At 43.3% G+C, this 16,951-nt stretch overlaps 1 protein-coding gene across 2 annotated transcripts in view; it reads right to left on the reverse strand.

Annotated features, from left to right (window-relative positions):
* Positions 1-10,343, reverse strand: part of Myrfl (myelin regulatory factor like) — a 123,779-nt gene extending 113,436 nt beyond the window's left edge. The window contains exon 1 of one of the 2 annotated variants that reach the window (XM_076920277.1): positions 9,469-10,343. In XM_076920277.1, coding sequence (XP_076776392.1) covers positions 9,469-9,514 — 46 coding nt within the window. In that variant the 5' untranslated portion in view covers positions 9,515-10,343. The remainder of the gene's footprint in view (positions 1-9,468) is intronic. The other variant, XM_076920276.1, reaches the window with a different exon arrangement.
* Between the last annotated feature and the right edge of the window lie 6,608 nt (positions 10,344-16,951).

Below are 16,951 nucleotides of genomic sequence, written 5' to 3' on the forward strand. Positions count from 1 at the left end.
CCAGAAGCAAGGATGCCATGGATGTAACTGGGAGAGTGTGTGCATGAGTAAACAGAAGGTGACAGTGAGGGTACAGACAACTCTCAGAAGACCCCAGCCAAAGACTTCCAACGGGCTCTAGCAACAGGAAGACATTTCAGGATAAATGAGTGCAGAAGCCAGATCTCCATGTGCTGAAAGTGGCAGTGGGTGTTTATGGGAGACTGATGATGGAAGTGGAAGAGATAGGTGAGTGTTTGGAAGTTGAGATAGCACAGAGATAGCCGAAATCCAGATCGAAAAGATAGATCATCACTTGAATCAGGTCTAATGGCCTGGTTCTTCCTATCCCGACATGATGACAGGAGACCTTTGAAACCAGAGTGAAAGTCAGTGTGAGGGAAAGAGAGAGACAATGGTCTTGAGATGCCATCAACCTGAATCAGAGTGTGGCCTAGGTCCAGGGGTAAAGAAATGACGGCCAAGGAATGGGGAGGGGCTCCAGTGAAGGAGAGAAGGAAGCTCACAGAGAAAGTAAAGATTTCACCAGAAGCCAGATGTGCCTACAACTCAAGGAATCAGAAGATGGCCTGCCTCCTCCAGAAGCTCAGAGGCAGACATGGAAGTGAGTGTCCCTTGGAGCCATCACTGTTAACAATGCCATGATGACCTGCTGATTCTGAACTTCTGTCCAGAATTGTAAGAAGATAATTTTCTATCATTTTAAGCCACCAGGTATGTGATTTCTGATAGCAGCCCTAGAAAGCTAATACACCCTCAAAGACAATAATTGTTTACCTCCCACTTCGGATTCTTAAACAGCCCCTACCACACTCTCAACACCTGGTCTCCCTTAGGATATCTCATATTCGATAAGCAAAGCAGAGAGAACTGAGACATTAGGCACAGCACTTGTCTCTCTTCTGAACATCCCACCTCCCCTCTCGATATACAAGAGGGTTTCCTGATGTCTGAGCATGCTCCATCCAGATGCTCTCGGTGCCATGCCTGCCTGGGTCAAAGTTCACCTCCTACAAGTGTCTTCCTTTGCTCCCCTACCTCTTCAGGTGGCTTCTCCAGACCGGGTCATTTACTGATGGAAACCAGTTCTTGAGCATGTCCCATCTTAAAATCAAAACCAGACCAACTATCCAATTATATTTCTCTTCCTCTGCACACCTCCAGTTACAGACACATTTCTAGGTACCTATTCCACAGCAAATGTTCCCCCAAAGTGTTCCCCAGAGTGTTATCCTAGTCCCTCATCTACTCTTTCCCACTTCATTGACTGGTTTCTTCCTTGTGCTGGTTTGTATATGCTCGGCCCAGGGAGTGGCACTATTAGAAGGCGTGGCCCTGTTGGAGTAGGTGTGTCACTGTGGGTGTGGGATTTAAGACCCTCAACCTAACTACCTGGAAGCCAGTATTCTGCTAGCAACCTTCAGATGAAGATGTTGAACTCTCAGCTCCTCCTGCATCATGCCTGCATGAATGATGCCACGTTCCCACCTTGATGATAATGGACTAAACCTCTGAACCTGTAAGCCAGCCCCAATTAAATGTTGTCCTTATAAGACTTGCCTTGGCCATGGTGTCTGTTCACAGCAGTAAAACCCTAAGACATCCCCCACTCCTCCATGGAAGCCATTTGTAAGGTCATATGCAACTAACTGTCTTTTAGCCAAGTAATTCTACAAATGCTCCATTGTCTGATCCTTTCCAAACATTGTTTCCTATCTTACCTCATGCTTCCTCTGTCTCTCCACTTTGCAAGTCGCTCTCACTTGGGTGGCCACGACCTCTTTATTCTGTCTACTTTACCTTCCCAGTGGTTTCATCCAATCTCAAAAGCTGTAGACATCATTGTGAAGCTGGTGACTCCAGACTCTCAAATCCTTCCTGGGGATTCAGACTCAGTTAGCCAGTTAGCTAATTGCCTCACCGTCATTTCTGTTTGGTTGTCTCAAAACTATCTGAAATGTCAAAATGTCCCATATGACCACAGGCGCGCGCGCGCACACGCGTGTGCACACACACACACACACACACCTGTACTTCCTTACATCTTCTACCTCTAAATCCATCACACCACCATGTACCACTTCTGACTCTAACACATGGCATCATTCTTCCCAGAAAGCCCGATCTCCCTTCCTATCACATCATGTCCATTTGAAAATCCTTCCTGTCCTGCTTGACACTCTCCACTAATTTTCCGTGACACTAAATGAGAATCCAACTTCTAATGCACCCGGCTCCTCACTGTCACTCACTATAAGCCAGCTGCCCCCTCCACTCCGCTCATCCCCATGGGGCCCCAAAGCATTCTCAGCTCGGTGACTTTGCACTGCTTCCCGTTGCCTGGCTTGCTCTCCTCCCAAACTGATGCTTCTGGTCATGACTCAGGTCTGGCTCCTCAGGTACGCCCTCTTCAGAGGCCTTTCCTGATTGCTGTAACTCAAGGGACCCACTCTCCCACCACCCACCAGCCTGGCCCCAACTGGCCGCTGGGCTTATTTTTATCTTTGGCTTTCATAATTAATGAATCTTTTTGTTGTCCTTTGAAAATGATTTTAAAGTTTTGTGTGCATATATATATATATCACATGCTTGTCTGGTGACCACTGCAGCCAGAAGAGGCCATTGGATCTCCTGGAACTGGAGTTATGAAGGACTGTGAGCCACTGTGTGAGTGCCAGGAACTTAATGAAGGTCCTCTGCAAAAGCAGCAAGTGTTCCCCACCACCAGCCACCTCTCCAGCCCCTAATTCATAATTCCTTTTTTTAAAACATTGATTGGTTGATGATTGAGTGATTGATTGATCTTATGTATGAGCACCCAATCTGTGTGTACACCTGCAGGCCAGAAGAGGTCATCAGATCTCATTATAAATGGTTGCTGGGGATTGAACTTAGGACCTCTGGAAAAGCAGCCAGTGAGTGCTCTTAACCGCTGAGCCATCTCTCCAGTCCCATAATTCATAATTCTTTAGGTCATCATTTTTGTTGTTGTTTTGATTATTTGGGAATGTTACATAATGTGCCCTGACCATGCTCACCTCCCAGATTTCCCATGTCTGCATTCCCTCCCCCATTACCTTTCCTCATGCTCTAAAAAGCCCAAGTCCACTTTGCATGGTTCATATATACACTGGAGTATGGTAAAATTCCCAGTGGCCAGCCCCGCAAAGGAAGATGAGACTTTCATCACCTGCATCTGAGCCAAAAGCCAGCAGCCAAGACCTGGAGCAGTAAGGGACTAGCTCTCCCATACATACGCCACAACCTGTACCATAAAGCTGTGGGCCAGTGAGGGCCAGGGCTAGCTCTCCACCACTCACAGATATGAACATGGCTTCAGGCAGCAGCCCCGACCGTGGGCATCCACATGGGCTTTGATGATAACCTGCTGTGTCAGGTAGGTCTTAGTCATTTTTACTTGTTTCCTTACTTCCTTTTCAGCTAGAAAAGCTTTAGAGCAAGGTCTTTGCTGCTCTGTACATGAATACAACGTGGGGTCCTAAGAAACGCTCTTTTTTTTTTTTTTTGATTGGCTGGTTCAATAGACAAAGAGAGAAATCACTAATGATTTGTTCCTGTGCACTCTCCTGCATCTGGCGCAGGTGTTAGGGTCAGAGGTCAGCATTTGTAGAGTGTCTCTCCACTGTGCTGCCTACTCCAGGCTGGCCTCCAGCTTCTGGATAATTCTCCTGTGTTAGTCCCCTATCTCCATGGATCACAGACACATGACATAGCACCCCGCTTTTTTTTCCTTACGTGGGTTTAAGAGATCAGAACTTAGTCGCCAGGCTTGCAAGGCAAACCCTGCACTTGCTATCTGGATGACTCGTAGGCAAGATATTTAACTTCAGAATGAAGTTGCACAAGGGAGAAAGAAAGATGCCCAGAACTTCTGTAAGCAGAGAAAATGGTAATATTAAAGACAAGCAAAGACTACTGACCTTTTTGCACCAGGCACAATTTTAAAAACTACCACAAACTGAGGTCCTATAATTACCTCTTCTTTACAACTAGGGAAACATAAGGCCTGAGAGGTTCACTCATCCGTAGTCCTAGAAATAGCATATTGCAAAAACACACAATTCGCAACCGGGACGGCTGACTCAAAGTCCATGGTCTTAATTACGGTCCTATACTCAGCACAAAAAGGCTCAATAAATAACAACTATTATTACTAATTGGGTTGCATACTAGGGGTTGGCAAACATTTCCTTTACAGAGGCAGATGGTAAATATTTTAGCTTTTACAGCCCATATGGTCTCTGTTGAAACCACCCAACTCTGCCACCATAGCAGCAAAGCAGCTGTAGAAGGCATGCATGTGATCAGATGTGTTCTAATGAACTTTATTGGTATCTGAAGGCTGCTGGTGAGATGTGGACTCTAGGTCATGGCTTGTGGCTGTCTGCTGCCCATCAGCAAGAATACCTGATGATAAGAGTTGTTCTCGCTGCAGTCCATAAGAAAGTTTAGTGCCAAAGAGTAAAGCAATATAATCCTGTGTTGGTGGTGTTGGTTTGCTCGTTTAAAACATACAGAAAGCCAAATGTGGTGAGACGTCCCTGAAATTCCAGTGCTTAGGGAGCTGAGGCAGGAGATTTTAGAGTTTGATGCCCATCCGGACTACATAACAAATTATTAGTCACAAAACCAAAACCCAAGGCAAAACCAAAGCCCATGGGACAGTAGTAAGCACTGAAAAGTGAGATCAAAGACCAACCTTCGTTTTTTGGTTATCTCTATATTAGAGATAACTAGTGTATTGAACAATTAGGTTCCAAGACACAGGAGAGTCTGCCAGAAACCGGGCTGAACTCAGAGTTGAGAAGATGATACAGGTAACACCAAGGCAATCAATGAAAACCATTTCTTGGAAGGGTTTATCTGGGGGAAGCCTAATAGGTCTCAAATGGGGTGTGTGTGAGTGGCCTAAGTTCACACTAATCTTCTTCTACAGCAAACGAAGTACATGCAGGTGGCCAAAGTCAGAGCTGATCTCTGTCTCTTTTATTTTTTTAAAAAAAAGACTTTTTTATTTATGTGAGTACACTGTCGCTTCAGGGCACTGCATCCCATTACAGATACTTGTGAGCCACTATGTGGTTGCTGGGAATTGAACTCAAGATGTCTGGAAGAGCAGCCGGTGCTTTTAACCACTGAGCCATCTCTTCAGCCCCTAAGCTGATCTCTCTGATCTCTCTCTCTCTCTCTCTCTCTCTCTCTCTCTCTCTCTCTCTATCTCTCTCTCTCTTTCTCTCTCTCTCTCTCGTTGTTGTTTTTCAAGACAGGGTTTCTCTGTGTAGCCCTGGCGGTCCTGGAACTCACTCTGTAGACCAGGCTGGCCTCAAACTCAGAAATCCGCCTGCCTCTGCCTCTGCCTCTCAAGCGCTGAGATTAAGGCTTGCACCACCACTACCTGGCTCAAGTTGATCTCTTAATGCCACATTTTAAACTGGAAATCATCTTCACTTTAGTGATCCCAGCATGAAAGAACAGAGGAGGTCTGTTCTGCATGGCTCATGCCAAGACCACATGGTTCCTAACCAACTGCCCACATCAGACAGAAACTTGCAGATAAGCCTAAAGCACTCGTATGATCTGGCTGGTTCTATCTGTCAGTGGCTTGTTCTTGTCCCATCTCCTGGAAACTGTATGCTGTCTCCACACAGCTGTGTTGCACGTAAAACAAGCTCCCACCTCTTTAACTTTACACTGATGGCAATGATGTCTCAGAATTCTAGCTGCAGACATGAACCAAGTCTGCCCTTAACAAAGGTAACCTCTCTGACACGCTGGGTCAGGCAGCAAAGGCACTTTGAACTCATGACCTTCTAGAGGTGGGAGATGGTCTTGGGCCACTTGCCAGTTGCTCCTTCTGTAGGAGCCCAGATTCTGCTGAGACAGAAGAAAGTGAGAAGAGAGTGTTGATTGTTTGAGACAGGAACAAAGTGGAGATCCCAGTGTGAAAGAAAGACAATCAATAGACCAGCTGCTGGTCAAGGTACTTTTTGCCAGCAGGAAAGTCTTCCCCAGGACCCACCTCCAGCAATGGGCAGCGTCTGTCCTGAACACTGACTGCACTTGGCTGCTCCTAGCTTCTGATTCTTCTCTTGAAAAGCCAGAAACATCAGCCAATCAGTCAGTATCTCATTTTGGAGAAATAATATATACAAAGGGTCACTTAAGACAATTTGTATCCTTGTCTCTCATAATAATGGAGTCTAAGTCTTTCCATCAATGGTGACTTTTGCCTCTACTTTCTCTGGTCCATTCACTGGACCATTCTGCTACTGTTTCTTTCTTCTTCCCCTGCATTTGGACTGGCTGAGCATCTCAGAGCTGCGATTCAAAGGCCGGTTGACAGGAATAGCGACTTGCACTGTTCTTTCATTCTTTGCATAGATATTATGGAGCAACTGCTGTACGGGGCACGGTGTACAGTGTCAGCATGCTGCAAGTTTTATCTCTCCTCTACTCCACAGAGCTACCTCGAAGCCTTTCTAAATTACTCTAGAATTGGCCATTGGTTTCCTGCTCCAGAGCTGTCTGTATTTTCCTGAACCTTGCATTGCCATGGTGTTCTCAAACAACTTGTATATAGCACAGCGATTCTCAACCTTCCCGACAGTGCAGCCTTTTAATACAGTTCCTTATGTTGTGCTGACCCTCCCCCACAACCATGAAATTATTTTCATTGCTACTTCATAAACTGTAATTTTTGCTGCTGTTATGAACTGTAATGTAAACGTCTATGTTTTCCAATAGTCTTAGGTGACCCCTAAAAAAAAAAATGCTATGAAAGAAAGTTGAACACTCCCCCAGGGACTGAGACCCACAGGTTGAGAATGACAGGTTGAGAATGGCTGCCATAGCAACTAGTTCTGCCTTCCCTGCAACTTTACTGCCCCCTTGTGATAATGGCTGCCTGGGGAAACAGAAACAGAAAGCATTCAAGGCTTTGCTAGCAGCTTTCTAGAGAGGCTGTTCCTGACAGTCCCTGACCTTGCACAGCTTGGGGTTCTAAAGCCACCCCCACAGATGTCCAGGGGAGCTCACGTTTCAGTGTTCTAGTTTAAAACAAACACGGGCATCAGCATAAACTTTTGACTGGCAGAGCTTTGAAATTCAAGAGTATACTGTCAACTTAAATTCTTTAATATCAAAATCCTTATAAGGAAAAAAATGTCTTATTTAAGACGAAGACTCCAAGGAAGGAAGAAAGATTGCTTTCAAGTGTACAAAAGTTTACCAAGAGTTTTATTGGTTTTCAGACCTTGATTGAATAAGAAACAAAACACACATACAAACACATATTTTGGGTCAGTGGTTAAGGCCACTTCCTGTCATTACATACATGTAAGCAAGCACTCACACATACACCTAAACTAAAAGTAATTCTTTAAAAATTATATTTAATGTACTAAATAGTACTACAATAGGATGGTTTGATATCGTTTTTATCAAAAGCCGGGTGGAAAAGAGCAAAAGGGGGAGATTTTCAGGTTATCAAATCCTTTTAAATCACTTTTTAAAAGTGGGTTAGTATGACACACGTATGCAGTGACTGATCATGTCTAAGTCCTGTCTCACTCGTAGCCAATGAAATTAAATGTAAGATGACATTTGATTCAAAACAGCGGGAAATTGATAGGAAAATGGCTGCAACAGCAGGCCCCCTCATTACACCACATCTTGTTTTGCTGACTTTGTTCTAAAGAAACTTTTTATTCTTTAAGGTTTAGGGGAAGGATATTATTAAAATCTAAGGGAAACATTTCATTCAACACCCTTCAAGTTCCACCTAAAGGAAGTAGAACAGAGGTGCCATAAATAAGCACTCAGTGTTTGCTAAATAGTGGAAGAAATTTCTTTTTTTAATTGACAGCTAGCTGTAGTGGTCAGGGCTTGTGTCTCTGTTTCCTCAGAGTTTAGCATCTCTCCTGGTATAGACTCAGAAGAGGAACACTGTGTGTGGAAAACGGGCTCCTTCCCCATTGAAGGGGTTTTGCAGTTTAGTTTGAGGGAAAAGAAGAAACTGTAATGATGACAGTAATAATAAATACACACTGTGTAGAATACATATTCCAGTAACCACAGAAGAGATTTATAGAGACAGCATCATACAGATCTCCATGGCAAATGGGTGTAGTAGGTGAATCGTGTGAGTCTAAAAGCTCTTTCGGGAAAAGCAAAGACCAGAGGCCAGCTTTCCTCAGTAGTAGAAGGAGACTAAGCCTACCTTTGGCATCTACAGGATGAATGGTGGTTTCTCTTTCAAAAGAAATGTGTCCCAGTAACTATGGCAGAAAGTACACACCAAGCGGGACCTGGGTGCATGCTGTCAAACCCAGCCACTGTTGCAGGCAGGACTCCAGGGGACAGAACGCAGGATCAAAGGAACACAGTGACTCTTACAGCTTCATTTGACTTCCCTGCCATTTCCAGCGAAACCTAAACCATAGAAATGGCCTCATCATGTTCATTCCTTTTGGTTGTGACCCAGAGTCTTACAGTGCCTTTGATAGGACCTGCCCTCTTTAGCGCTCAGTATCTGTTGGGCCTTATTTCTTTCCAGTCTTTCCAGAGCTCTCATTTGTCACGCACTTTACAAAACTAAAGAAAGGCTAGAATCACTTTTTCCAGCATGCTGCTAACTGCCCTGGAGCAAGTGCACCCAAGACCACCCTCATTCACCTTCACGGAGAACCCTGGACCGTGTAAAAGCTTGGCCACATTTCCCTTCCAGAGGAAGTCAATTAACCAGGCTAACGTTGAAGCTCCCAGCCACACATCAAAAAAGGCAAGGTCTTCCTAACGTATCTGAAAGACCCACTGTAAGAACATCCTCCCTATGAAATGTGAACAACTGCACAGCCATGTTGGATGTCGAGCAGGGAGAAAGCCCGTGTAACACCGCCACTGTTAGTCACTCTCATCAGGGAGAAGCTCAACTGCAAAAGCAGATGACCGTCCAGCTTCATGTTTTTAAAGTGCTACGAACAAGCAGAAAGATGGGAGTAGGAAGTGGGCATCCCTTTGCTGTCTTGGGCTGATTCAAAGGTAATTATGCTAAATTATACTAAGACATTTTAATTAAAACCTTACTTTTTTGTGGTTACACGGTATTTAGTCATTTCAGAGAGAAGACAGATCTGGCATTTTTAAAGCACTGAAGGACAGAAGGAATGAGCCCTAATTCATAGAGACAGGTGATAATCCAAGAGTTCACTTGACTCTGAATGAACCTATGTAAAACGGAATCCTGTATTTTAAAAGCCATTTCCCGCATCCCTGACTTTTGCTATCAACGAGGCAGGTAAGGCCTGTACTTCTCAACTCAGGAGTTATCTGATAGCGTTCTTCCAGGGGCAAAGCGTAAGTAAGTGGACTTCTCGGAGCAGAGAGTGAAAGTGAGCGGAGGTGAGACGGAACTCCGAGAAGACACCATGGCGCCCAGTAGGCTCTTACCTTCAAAGAACTGCTGCAAAGCCTCGTTTTCATCCAGCACGTCCATGGTGCCAGGGGTTCTAGGGCTGCTTCCTCTTCCAACAGGGGCTATCAGACCTCAGGAAGCGCGTGCTGTCCTTGGGACTCAAAGCCTAGGAATACTCCCGGAAAGTCTCCATAGTCTTTTTATGGACACAAAGCATTTCTTCGGCCATCCGCTTAAGCCCTGAACGATGGCTAAGCTCTCAAATGAAATTATAAAACAAAAGGACGTGCAGCCACACGGGAGAAAAAAAAAATCACGAAGAGGGAAGTAATAACATATCTATCTCTCTGGGTTCAGGAACTGCTTCTACTTTGCCTGTGGGCTTTGTTTTAAGGACCTTTGTCCTTAGTGATACATGTAATTACATAAACGGGCAATAAATGCAGAGCCTTATCTCCTGTGGGTCCTTCACTCCGGCGATTCTTCTATCTCTGGCTTCATCAGGCAGATCCAGTCAGACACACACACACACACACACACACACACACACACACACACACAAAGATACAGTTATTCTTCTTTCATCTAAAGGGGGGCACGTCAATATAATCGTTTTTGGTAGTGGCCAAAAAGACTGGGTTATTTTAAAGGGTTTGTTAGGATAAAAAGTTAAAATTCGTTCAATATTTTCAAATGTAAAGTGCAAAATTACATTTTCCTCTGTGCACACTTAGACGACTTCTTCAAACACACACACACACACATACATCAAGACAGGGTTTCTCTGTATAGCCCTGGCTGTCCTGGAACTCACTCTGTAGACCAGACTGGACTTAAACTCAGAGAGATCCTCCTGCCTCTGACTCCTAGTGCTGAGAATAAAGGCGTGTGCCACTCCCATCCCCACCCCACCCACGTCTTCAAAACCTATAAACTTTAAAGGTGCAGACTAATTATGAAAGTCCCTCTATATTAAATTCTCAACTTAAAACATTTAAAACTATTTTTTTAACCTCACAATCTTGAGACAGAACTAAATAAAAAGTAGTTTTGCTGCTTGGCTCTTAGTTTGTTTAGCAATCGCCTGAGGAGCTTAGAGTGACAGGGTGACTGTCATTCTGGCCCAACCTTCCACTTTTCACCCAGGCTTTTATTTTGAAAACTATCATGAGCCTAGCAAAAATCCTGGAAGGACACTTTCACAAAATACCCATATACTTTTCATCCAGAGTTACTAGTTATTACCTTCATACTCTTCCTTTTTCCTTTTTTTAGTAGACAAACAGTTTCTTTTAGGCTGAGCCATATTAAAATAAGTTGCTGACACTTTGACATGCCACTTAAATAAAGCAGTATGTGCCTCAGACAGTAAAGCTCCTGTCACAAACCATTTCTACTAAGAAACAATAACGTCAATTTAATACTATTATCTTGCGTAGTTTCTCCCTTTCCCGAAATAGCTGTTCTATGACTTCTTGTTTGCCAGTGGAGAGCATTCAGTAAGTGTTCCTGAATGGCCTTTGTTACAGCTTGGTAAACACAGAACAGGCTTGAGGATGTCCTTCATTCTGTTGGTCGAGTGCTGGCTTAGTGTGCATGAGGCCCTGGGTTCAGAGTACTGCAAACAAAAATAAAGGTAAATAAGTTAATTAAATAATTAATTGACAGAATATCCTCTTACTACTTCTGTTATTGATCTTTTGTGATTTTGATGTTTGTGTCTGACCAGTCTACTGTCTTACAGAATGTCCCTTGTGAATTTGTCTCCTGTTTCACTATCAGGATTAGTAGAGATGATGTCGGATATTCCTAACATGTATTTTAAAATCTCACACCTATAGGGGCTGGAGAGATGGCCCGGTGGTTCAAACCACTGCCCGCTCTTGCAGAGAACCCAGGTTTGATTCCCAGCACCCACATGGCAGTTAAGAACCATCTTAAGTTCCAGAGGATCCTGGAACTAGGGCGTGTACCCCTTTCTTGTTTACATGGGAATAGGGCACAAAAGTGGTGCACAGACATACATGTCAGTAACATACCCACACACATAGATTTCATTTTTGTTGTTGTTTTTGTTTGTCTTCTTTGAGACAGGATATCTCTGTGTAGCCCTGGCTGTCCTGGGACTCAATCTGTAGACCAGGCTGGCCTCAAACTCAGAGAGGTCCACCTGCCTCTGCCTCCTGAGTACTGGGATTAAAGGCATGTGCCGCCATGCCTGGTTAATTTTAAATATTTTTAACCAATCTCTCTGTCTCTCTGTCTCTCTGTCTCTCTGTCTCTCTGTCTCTCTGTCTCTCTGTCTCTCTCTCTCTCTCTCTCTCTCTCTCTCTCTCTCTCTCTCCTTCTCTCTTTCTCTCTCTCTCTTTGGCGCGCGTGCGTGTGCGGACACACACACACACACAGAATTTCTTATAAACAAGCAAGTGATTTTAAGGAAATACTGGGAATTTAAGGATACATTGAGCCCCAGGTCTAAAAGGACCTATTCTTATATTTTTTAATTTATTTTTTTATTGAATATTATTTATTTACATTTCAGATGCCATCCCCTTTCCCCATTTCCCCTCCCTAGAAAACCCCTATCCCATACCCCCTTCTCCTTTTTGCTTTTATACAATTTTTTAAATGTTAACAAAAGGCTTTATAAGTTTGGTAATGCTCAATATCAATCAGAAGTGTAACCTAATACCCAATCTAGATATATCAACTATCTTTGACTGGCGGAGACATGTGAACATCGGCCTCCATGTCTGGCTCCCCTCTCTCTTTCTCTCTCATCACCTAGCTCCTCCTCGCCTTCTCCTCCTCCTCTCCTTTCTCCTCCTCTCTGTACTCCTCCCACCTTAGCTCTTCCTACATATCACCCTTCCTGTTAAAATTTTTCTCTCAAAATACAGTTAGAGCATAACTATACCAATTTATGTCAGTAAGGTGCAAGATAGACCTAATACCCAGTCCATCATTTTGTTGACTAAGCAGAACCTCTGTCATCTCTCCTAAATAAAAGACTTAGTTCTGAACCTGCCTTTTTTTTCTTGGCTTTAGAATGAATGTCAGCTGAAAACCATCCTCTCAAATCTTTTCTCTCAAAGTAAATAGCAAGGATTGGCTATGAGACTATAAGTTTTCAACTCCATCAGAAATCCAGAATGACTGAGTTAACTGAAATTATGGGATGCACAAAACATAGCTTCTAAAACATAGCCAATTTATAGAGACCCCTGAATACCTGGACAGTCCCTATACTACAGAATGTTGGAGCATCTGATCTTCAGCCTTCTGGCCCAGGATCAGCTGACAGACCTAGTGATGCAGAATTATTAAGGGCTAATTACTCTGTATTGGCAGATAAAATCAGTCGACTATTCTGCAAGTGTGTCCTTTTTGGACAGTATTTTGTCTGTAGATGGAAAGAGGCAATTCTTGCCTAGTGGCTGACTCACCACAATTGGAATAACTCCAAAGATGCTCAATTTCTTCTTAGAATCCAAGACAGGAAGCTGTCAGGAACAGACAAAGGTCTCTAATCAAAATGAACATTAATACAGAAATGTTTGTAACGTCTATTCTGTGGATTTCTGATATTTTGAAAACCAACTATTTATGCAAGGCAATCTGGACTGTAGTCTCTTAACTCCTCTCAGCTATTTCTAAAGAAAATATAGAAAACACCCTAACAATAAACTCAAAGCCATGAATTTGCTATAGGCCCTTAACTCACAGTCTAACCATCTCAAATAAGTTAAAAAAGTTAAAGAAGAACTGGGTCTAAGCCTTGTATTCCTAAATGTGTTATACAGGCGCAATGCCTATGATAGTAACAATATTCATCTCACTTTTATATCAATAAGAAGCTCATACCAATGAAAACCTTAAATTTGAAATCAAAGTAAATTTTGTACCATTTAAGAAATTATAACTTCATCTTAATAACAATTACACATATTTCTACCAGTAGGTTATGGCTATGCAATAAATCCTAGCTAATCCTCCCTGTTCTACCAAAACCACTACTTTTCCCTAGAAAGACAGCCCAATATTAACCACCTCAGTCCCCAAGCCCAGGGAATTGGGGTGCTGACTCTTCATTAACTTCTTCAAGCTGATTATGGGTGTTGAGATATTAGAAGAGGGGTTGGGGGAAGAGTAAATTGATAAGCCTCTGACACTGTCTTCACTGCATCCGGCTGGAATTCCAGGACATCAGAGGTTCGAGCAGGTCTGCTCAGCTTGCCTGATGAGTAGATACACCAAGGCTATGTATTCTGCAATACACAATTCTCAAAACAAATTTTAGTATCAAGATAATTGTTTGTTTGAATTCTGGAATCTAGTCTTCTGGCTGCCTGCCTCTATCATGTCTGATCCATATAATTCTGGGCGTTTCTATGAAGGTGTGCTCACACTATCCTCCCATTCATGCCTCCTTGCTCTCAAATTCTTCAACACTAGGGAATCCAAACTTTCAGGCACCAAGGCCCTCCACTTCAATTGATGCCTAACCCCTTACCCCCCACCTCCAATTACTATGAGGGTGTGCTCCCACCATCCTCTCATTCCCACCTCCCTGCTCTTGAAATTCCCCAACACTAGGGAATCCAAACTTTCAGGTACCAAGGCTGTCCACTTCCACTGATGCCTGGCAAGGCCACCCTCAACTACCTATACAGGTGGAGCCATGAGTCCCTCCTTTTGTGTTCTTGGGCTAGAGATTTTAGAATGGCTACTCCAGCTTGTTTCTTAAGACAATTTGCTTGAAAAATTGTTTTCCAGCCTTTTACTCTAAGGTAGAGTCTGTCTTTGTCACTGAGGTATGTTTCCTGTATGCAGCAAAATGCTGGGTCCCATTTATGTATCCAGTCCATTAGTCTATGTCTTTTAATTTGGGAATTGAGTCCATTGATGTTAAGAGATATTAAGGAACAGTGATTGTTGTCTCCTGTTATTTTTGTTATTAGAGGTGAAGTTATCTTTGTGTGGCTATCTTCTTTTGGATTTGTTGGAAGCGGGTTACTTTCTTGCTCTTTCTAGGGTGTAATTTCCCTCCTTGTATTGGTGCTTTCCTGCTATTATTCTTTGTAATGCTGGGTTTGTGGAAAGATATTGTGTAAATCCTGGAATATCTTGGTTTCTCCATCTATGGTAATTGAGAGTTTTGCTGGGTATAGTAGCCTGGGCTGGCATTTGTGTTCTCTTAGGGTCTGTATGACATCTGTCCAGCATCTTCTAGCTTTTATAGTATCTGGTGAGAAGTCTGGTGTAATTCTGATAGGTCTGCCTTTATATGTTACTTGGCCTTTCTCCCTTACTGCATTTAATATTCTTTCTTTGTTTTGTGCACTTGGTGTTTTGATTATTATGTGACGGGAGGTATTTCTTTTCTGGTCTAGTCTATTTGGCGTTCTATAGGCTTCTTTTATGTTTATGGGCATCTCGTTCTTTAGATTAGGGAAGTTTTCTTCTATAATTTTGTTGAAGATATTTATCCTTAAGTTTGGTCTCCTCATTGTGTCCTGGATTTCCTGGGTATTTTGTGTTAAGAACTTTTTGCATTTTGCACATTCTTTGACAGTTGTGTTGATATTTTCTATGGTATCTTCTGCACCTGAGATTCTCTCTTCTATCTCTTGTATTCTGTTGGTGATGCTTGTGTCTATGACTCCTGATTTCTTTCCTAGGTTTTCTATCTCCAGTGTAGTCTCCCTTTGTGATTTCTTGATTGTTTCTACTTCCATTTTTATGTCCTGGATGGTTTTGTTCAATTCCTTCACCTGTTTGGTTGTGTTCTCTTGTAATTCTTTAAGGGATTTTTGTGTTTCCTCTTTAATGGCTTCTACCTCTTTACCTGTGTTCTCCTCAAATTCTTTGAGAGTGTTATTTATGTCCTTCTTAAAGTCCTCTATCATCATCATTAGAAGTGATTTTAAATCTGAATCTTGCTTTCCTAGTGATATGGGAAATTCAGGACTTTCTTGTGTAGGAGAACTAGTTTCTAATGATGCCAAGTACCCTGGGTTACTGATGCTTATGTTCTTCCACTTGCCTTTTCCCATCTGTCTCCTTAGTGCTACCTGCCCTGTCCCTGACTGGAGCCTGTCTTTCCTATTATTTTGGTTGTACTAGAACTTTGTGGGGTGGGTGTAACTATTGGGGTAAGCTCTGGGGCCCAAAATCTGCTCAGTGCTCAAGTTCAGACAGGATACTGCCCAAATTAGAGTGCCTGGGATCCCTGCTTCCTCTGGGTTCTTAGAGATTGGGGGCAGAGCTGCCACCCAAGTTCTGCTCAGTGCTCTGGCCCAGACCAAAGGGAACCAGTGCTCCAGACCAGGAATGACTTCCTGGGTCCTTGTGGGTCCCAGTTCCTCCCTGTTTGGGGCAGGCCTTGCTGTCTGCTTACCTAAGATACTGCCCAAGTTAGAGCACTTGGGATCCCTGCTTCCTCTGGGTTCTTGGAGATTGGGGGCAGAGCTGCCACCCAAGATCTGCTCAGTGCTCTGGCCCAGACTGGAAGAAACCAGTCCTATTCTTACATTTTTAATGGAAGGGATTTTCTACTTTTTTTCCTACTTGACTTGTATGATGCTATGTGCTTGCTACAAAAAAAAATTAAATTAAAATTAAAAGACAAAGAAATAATGTTCTGTGCTCAAATCACAGGAATGAGAAAACCACTAGTGACTATAACTAAAATGACCTTGGGAGACCAGCCCATGAGTACACAGAAAGATGATGAAGGATCTACCAAGGTGCCACAGAGTAGTCTCAGATAATGATCTTGTCTTCATAAGCACGAGCAATGGTGTGCGGGAAGAGATCACAGGTGCAGAGCCTGTGGCTGCTCTGTGAGACACAAGGCGGGAAAGGCCGGGAGGAGGGTAGCAGATTTACTGGTGGTTTCTGTTTCCCCTTAGGAATTGATACAGTTCCATCCACCTTGGAGAGACAGCTCCATTAGAATGCTGGTACGTGTCAGCTAAGACACTGTGGCTGGAATCCAAGTTACCAATGATTGAACCCATATTAGCTCGATATATAAGCGAGAACTGACTACAGGCTGGGTATAGGATACAAGGACAAAAGTCAAAGCAAGCTTTTGGAAGATTTATGTTATGCCTTTAGGAAGAACATGAATTAACAATTCTAATGCAAGTAACTCACCCAGTGAAGCTCACGCCAAGCTTTCTGGAGGACTGGAAAGTCTCACACTCTAACCCACTGTCAATGGGTACCACTGTGAATGCTACCAGTTCACGGGATGCTTCTGGTTTTCAAAGGCGGAGAAGGGAAATTAAATTCTGTTCAGTGATCTGAGAAGCTACACTTAGAACTGAAATTACAACTCAGCGCTTTAGGGGGCCCAGGCAAGCATGTGAGTAAATGTGACGAAATAAGCCAAAGCTTTGTCACCTCTTAAGCTTGGTTGTCACGGTGATACGGAGGGGCAGCGTGGCACAGCAGAATCAGAAAAGTGACTAAATTTGTTACAACCATCACCCTGAGCAGAAATTGACACAT

Source organism: Arvicanthis niloticus, chromosome 22 (genome assembly GCF_011762505.2).
Source record: "Arvicanthis niloticus isolate mArvNil1 chromosome 22, mArvNil1.pat.X, whole genome shotgun sequence".
Taxonomy (NCBI): Eukaryota; Metazoa; Chordata; class Mammalia; order Rodentia; family Muridae; genus Arvicanthis; species Arvicanthis niloticus.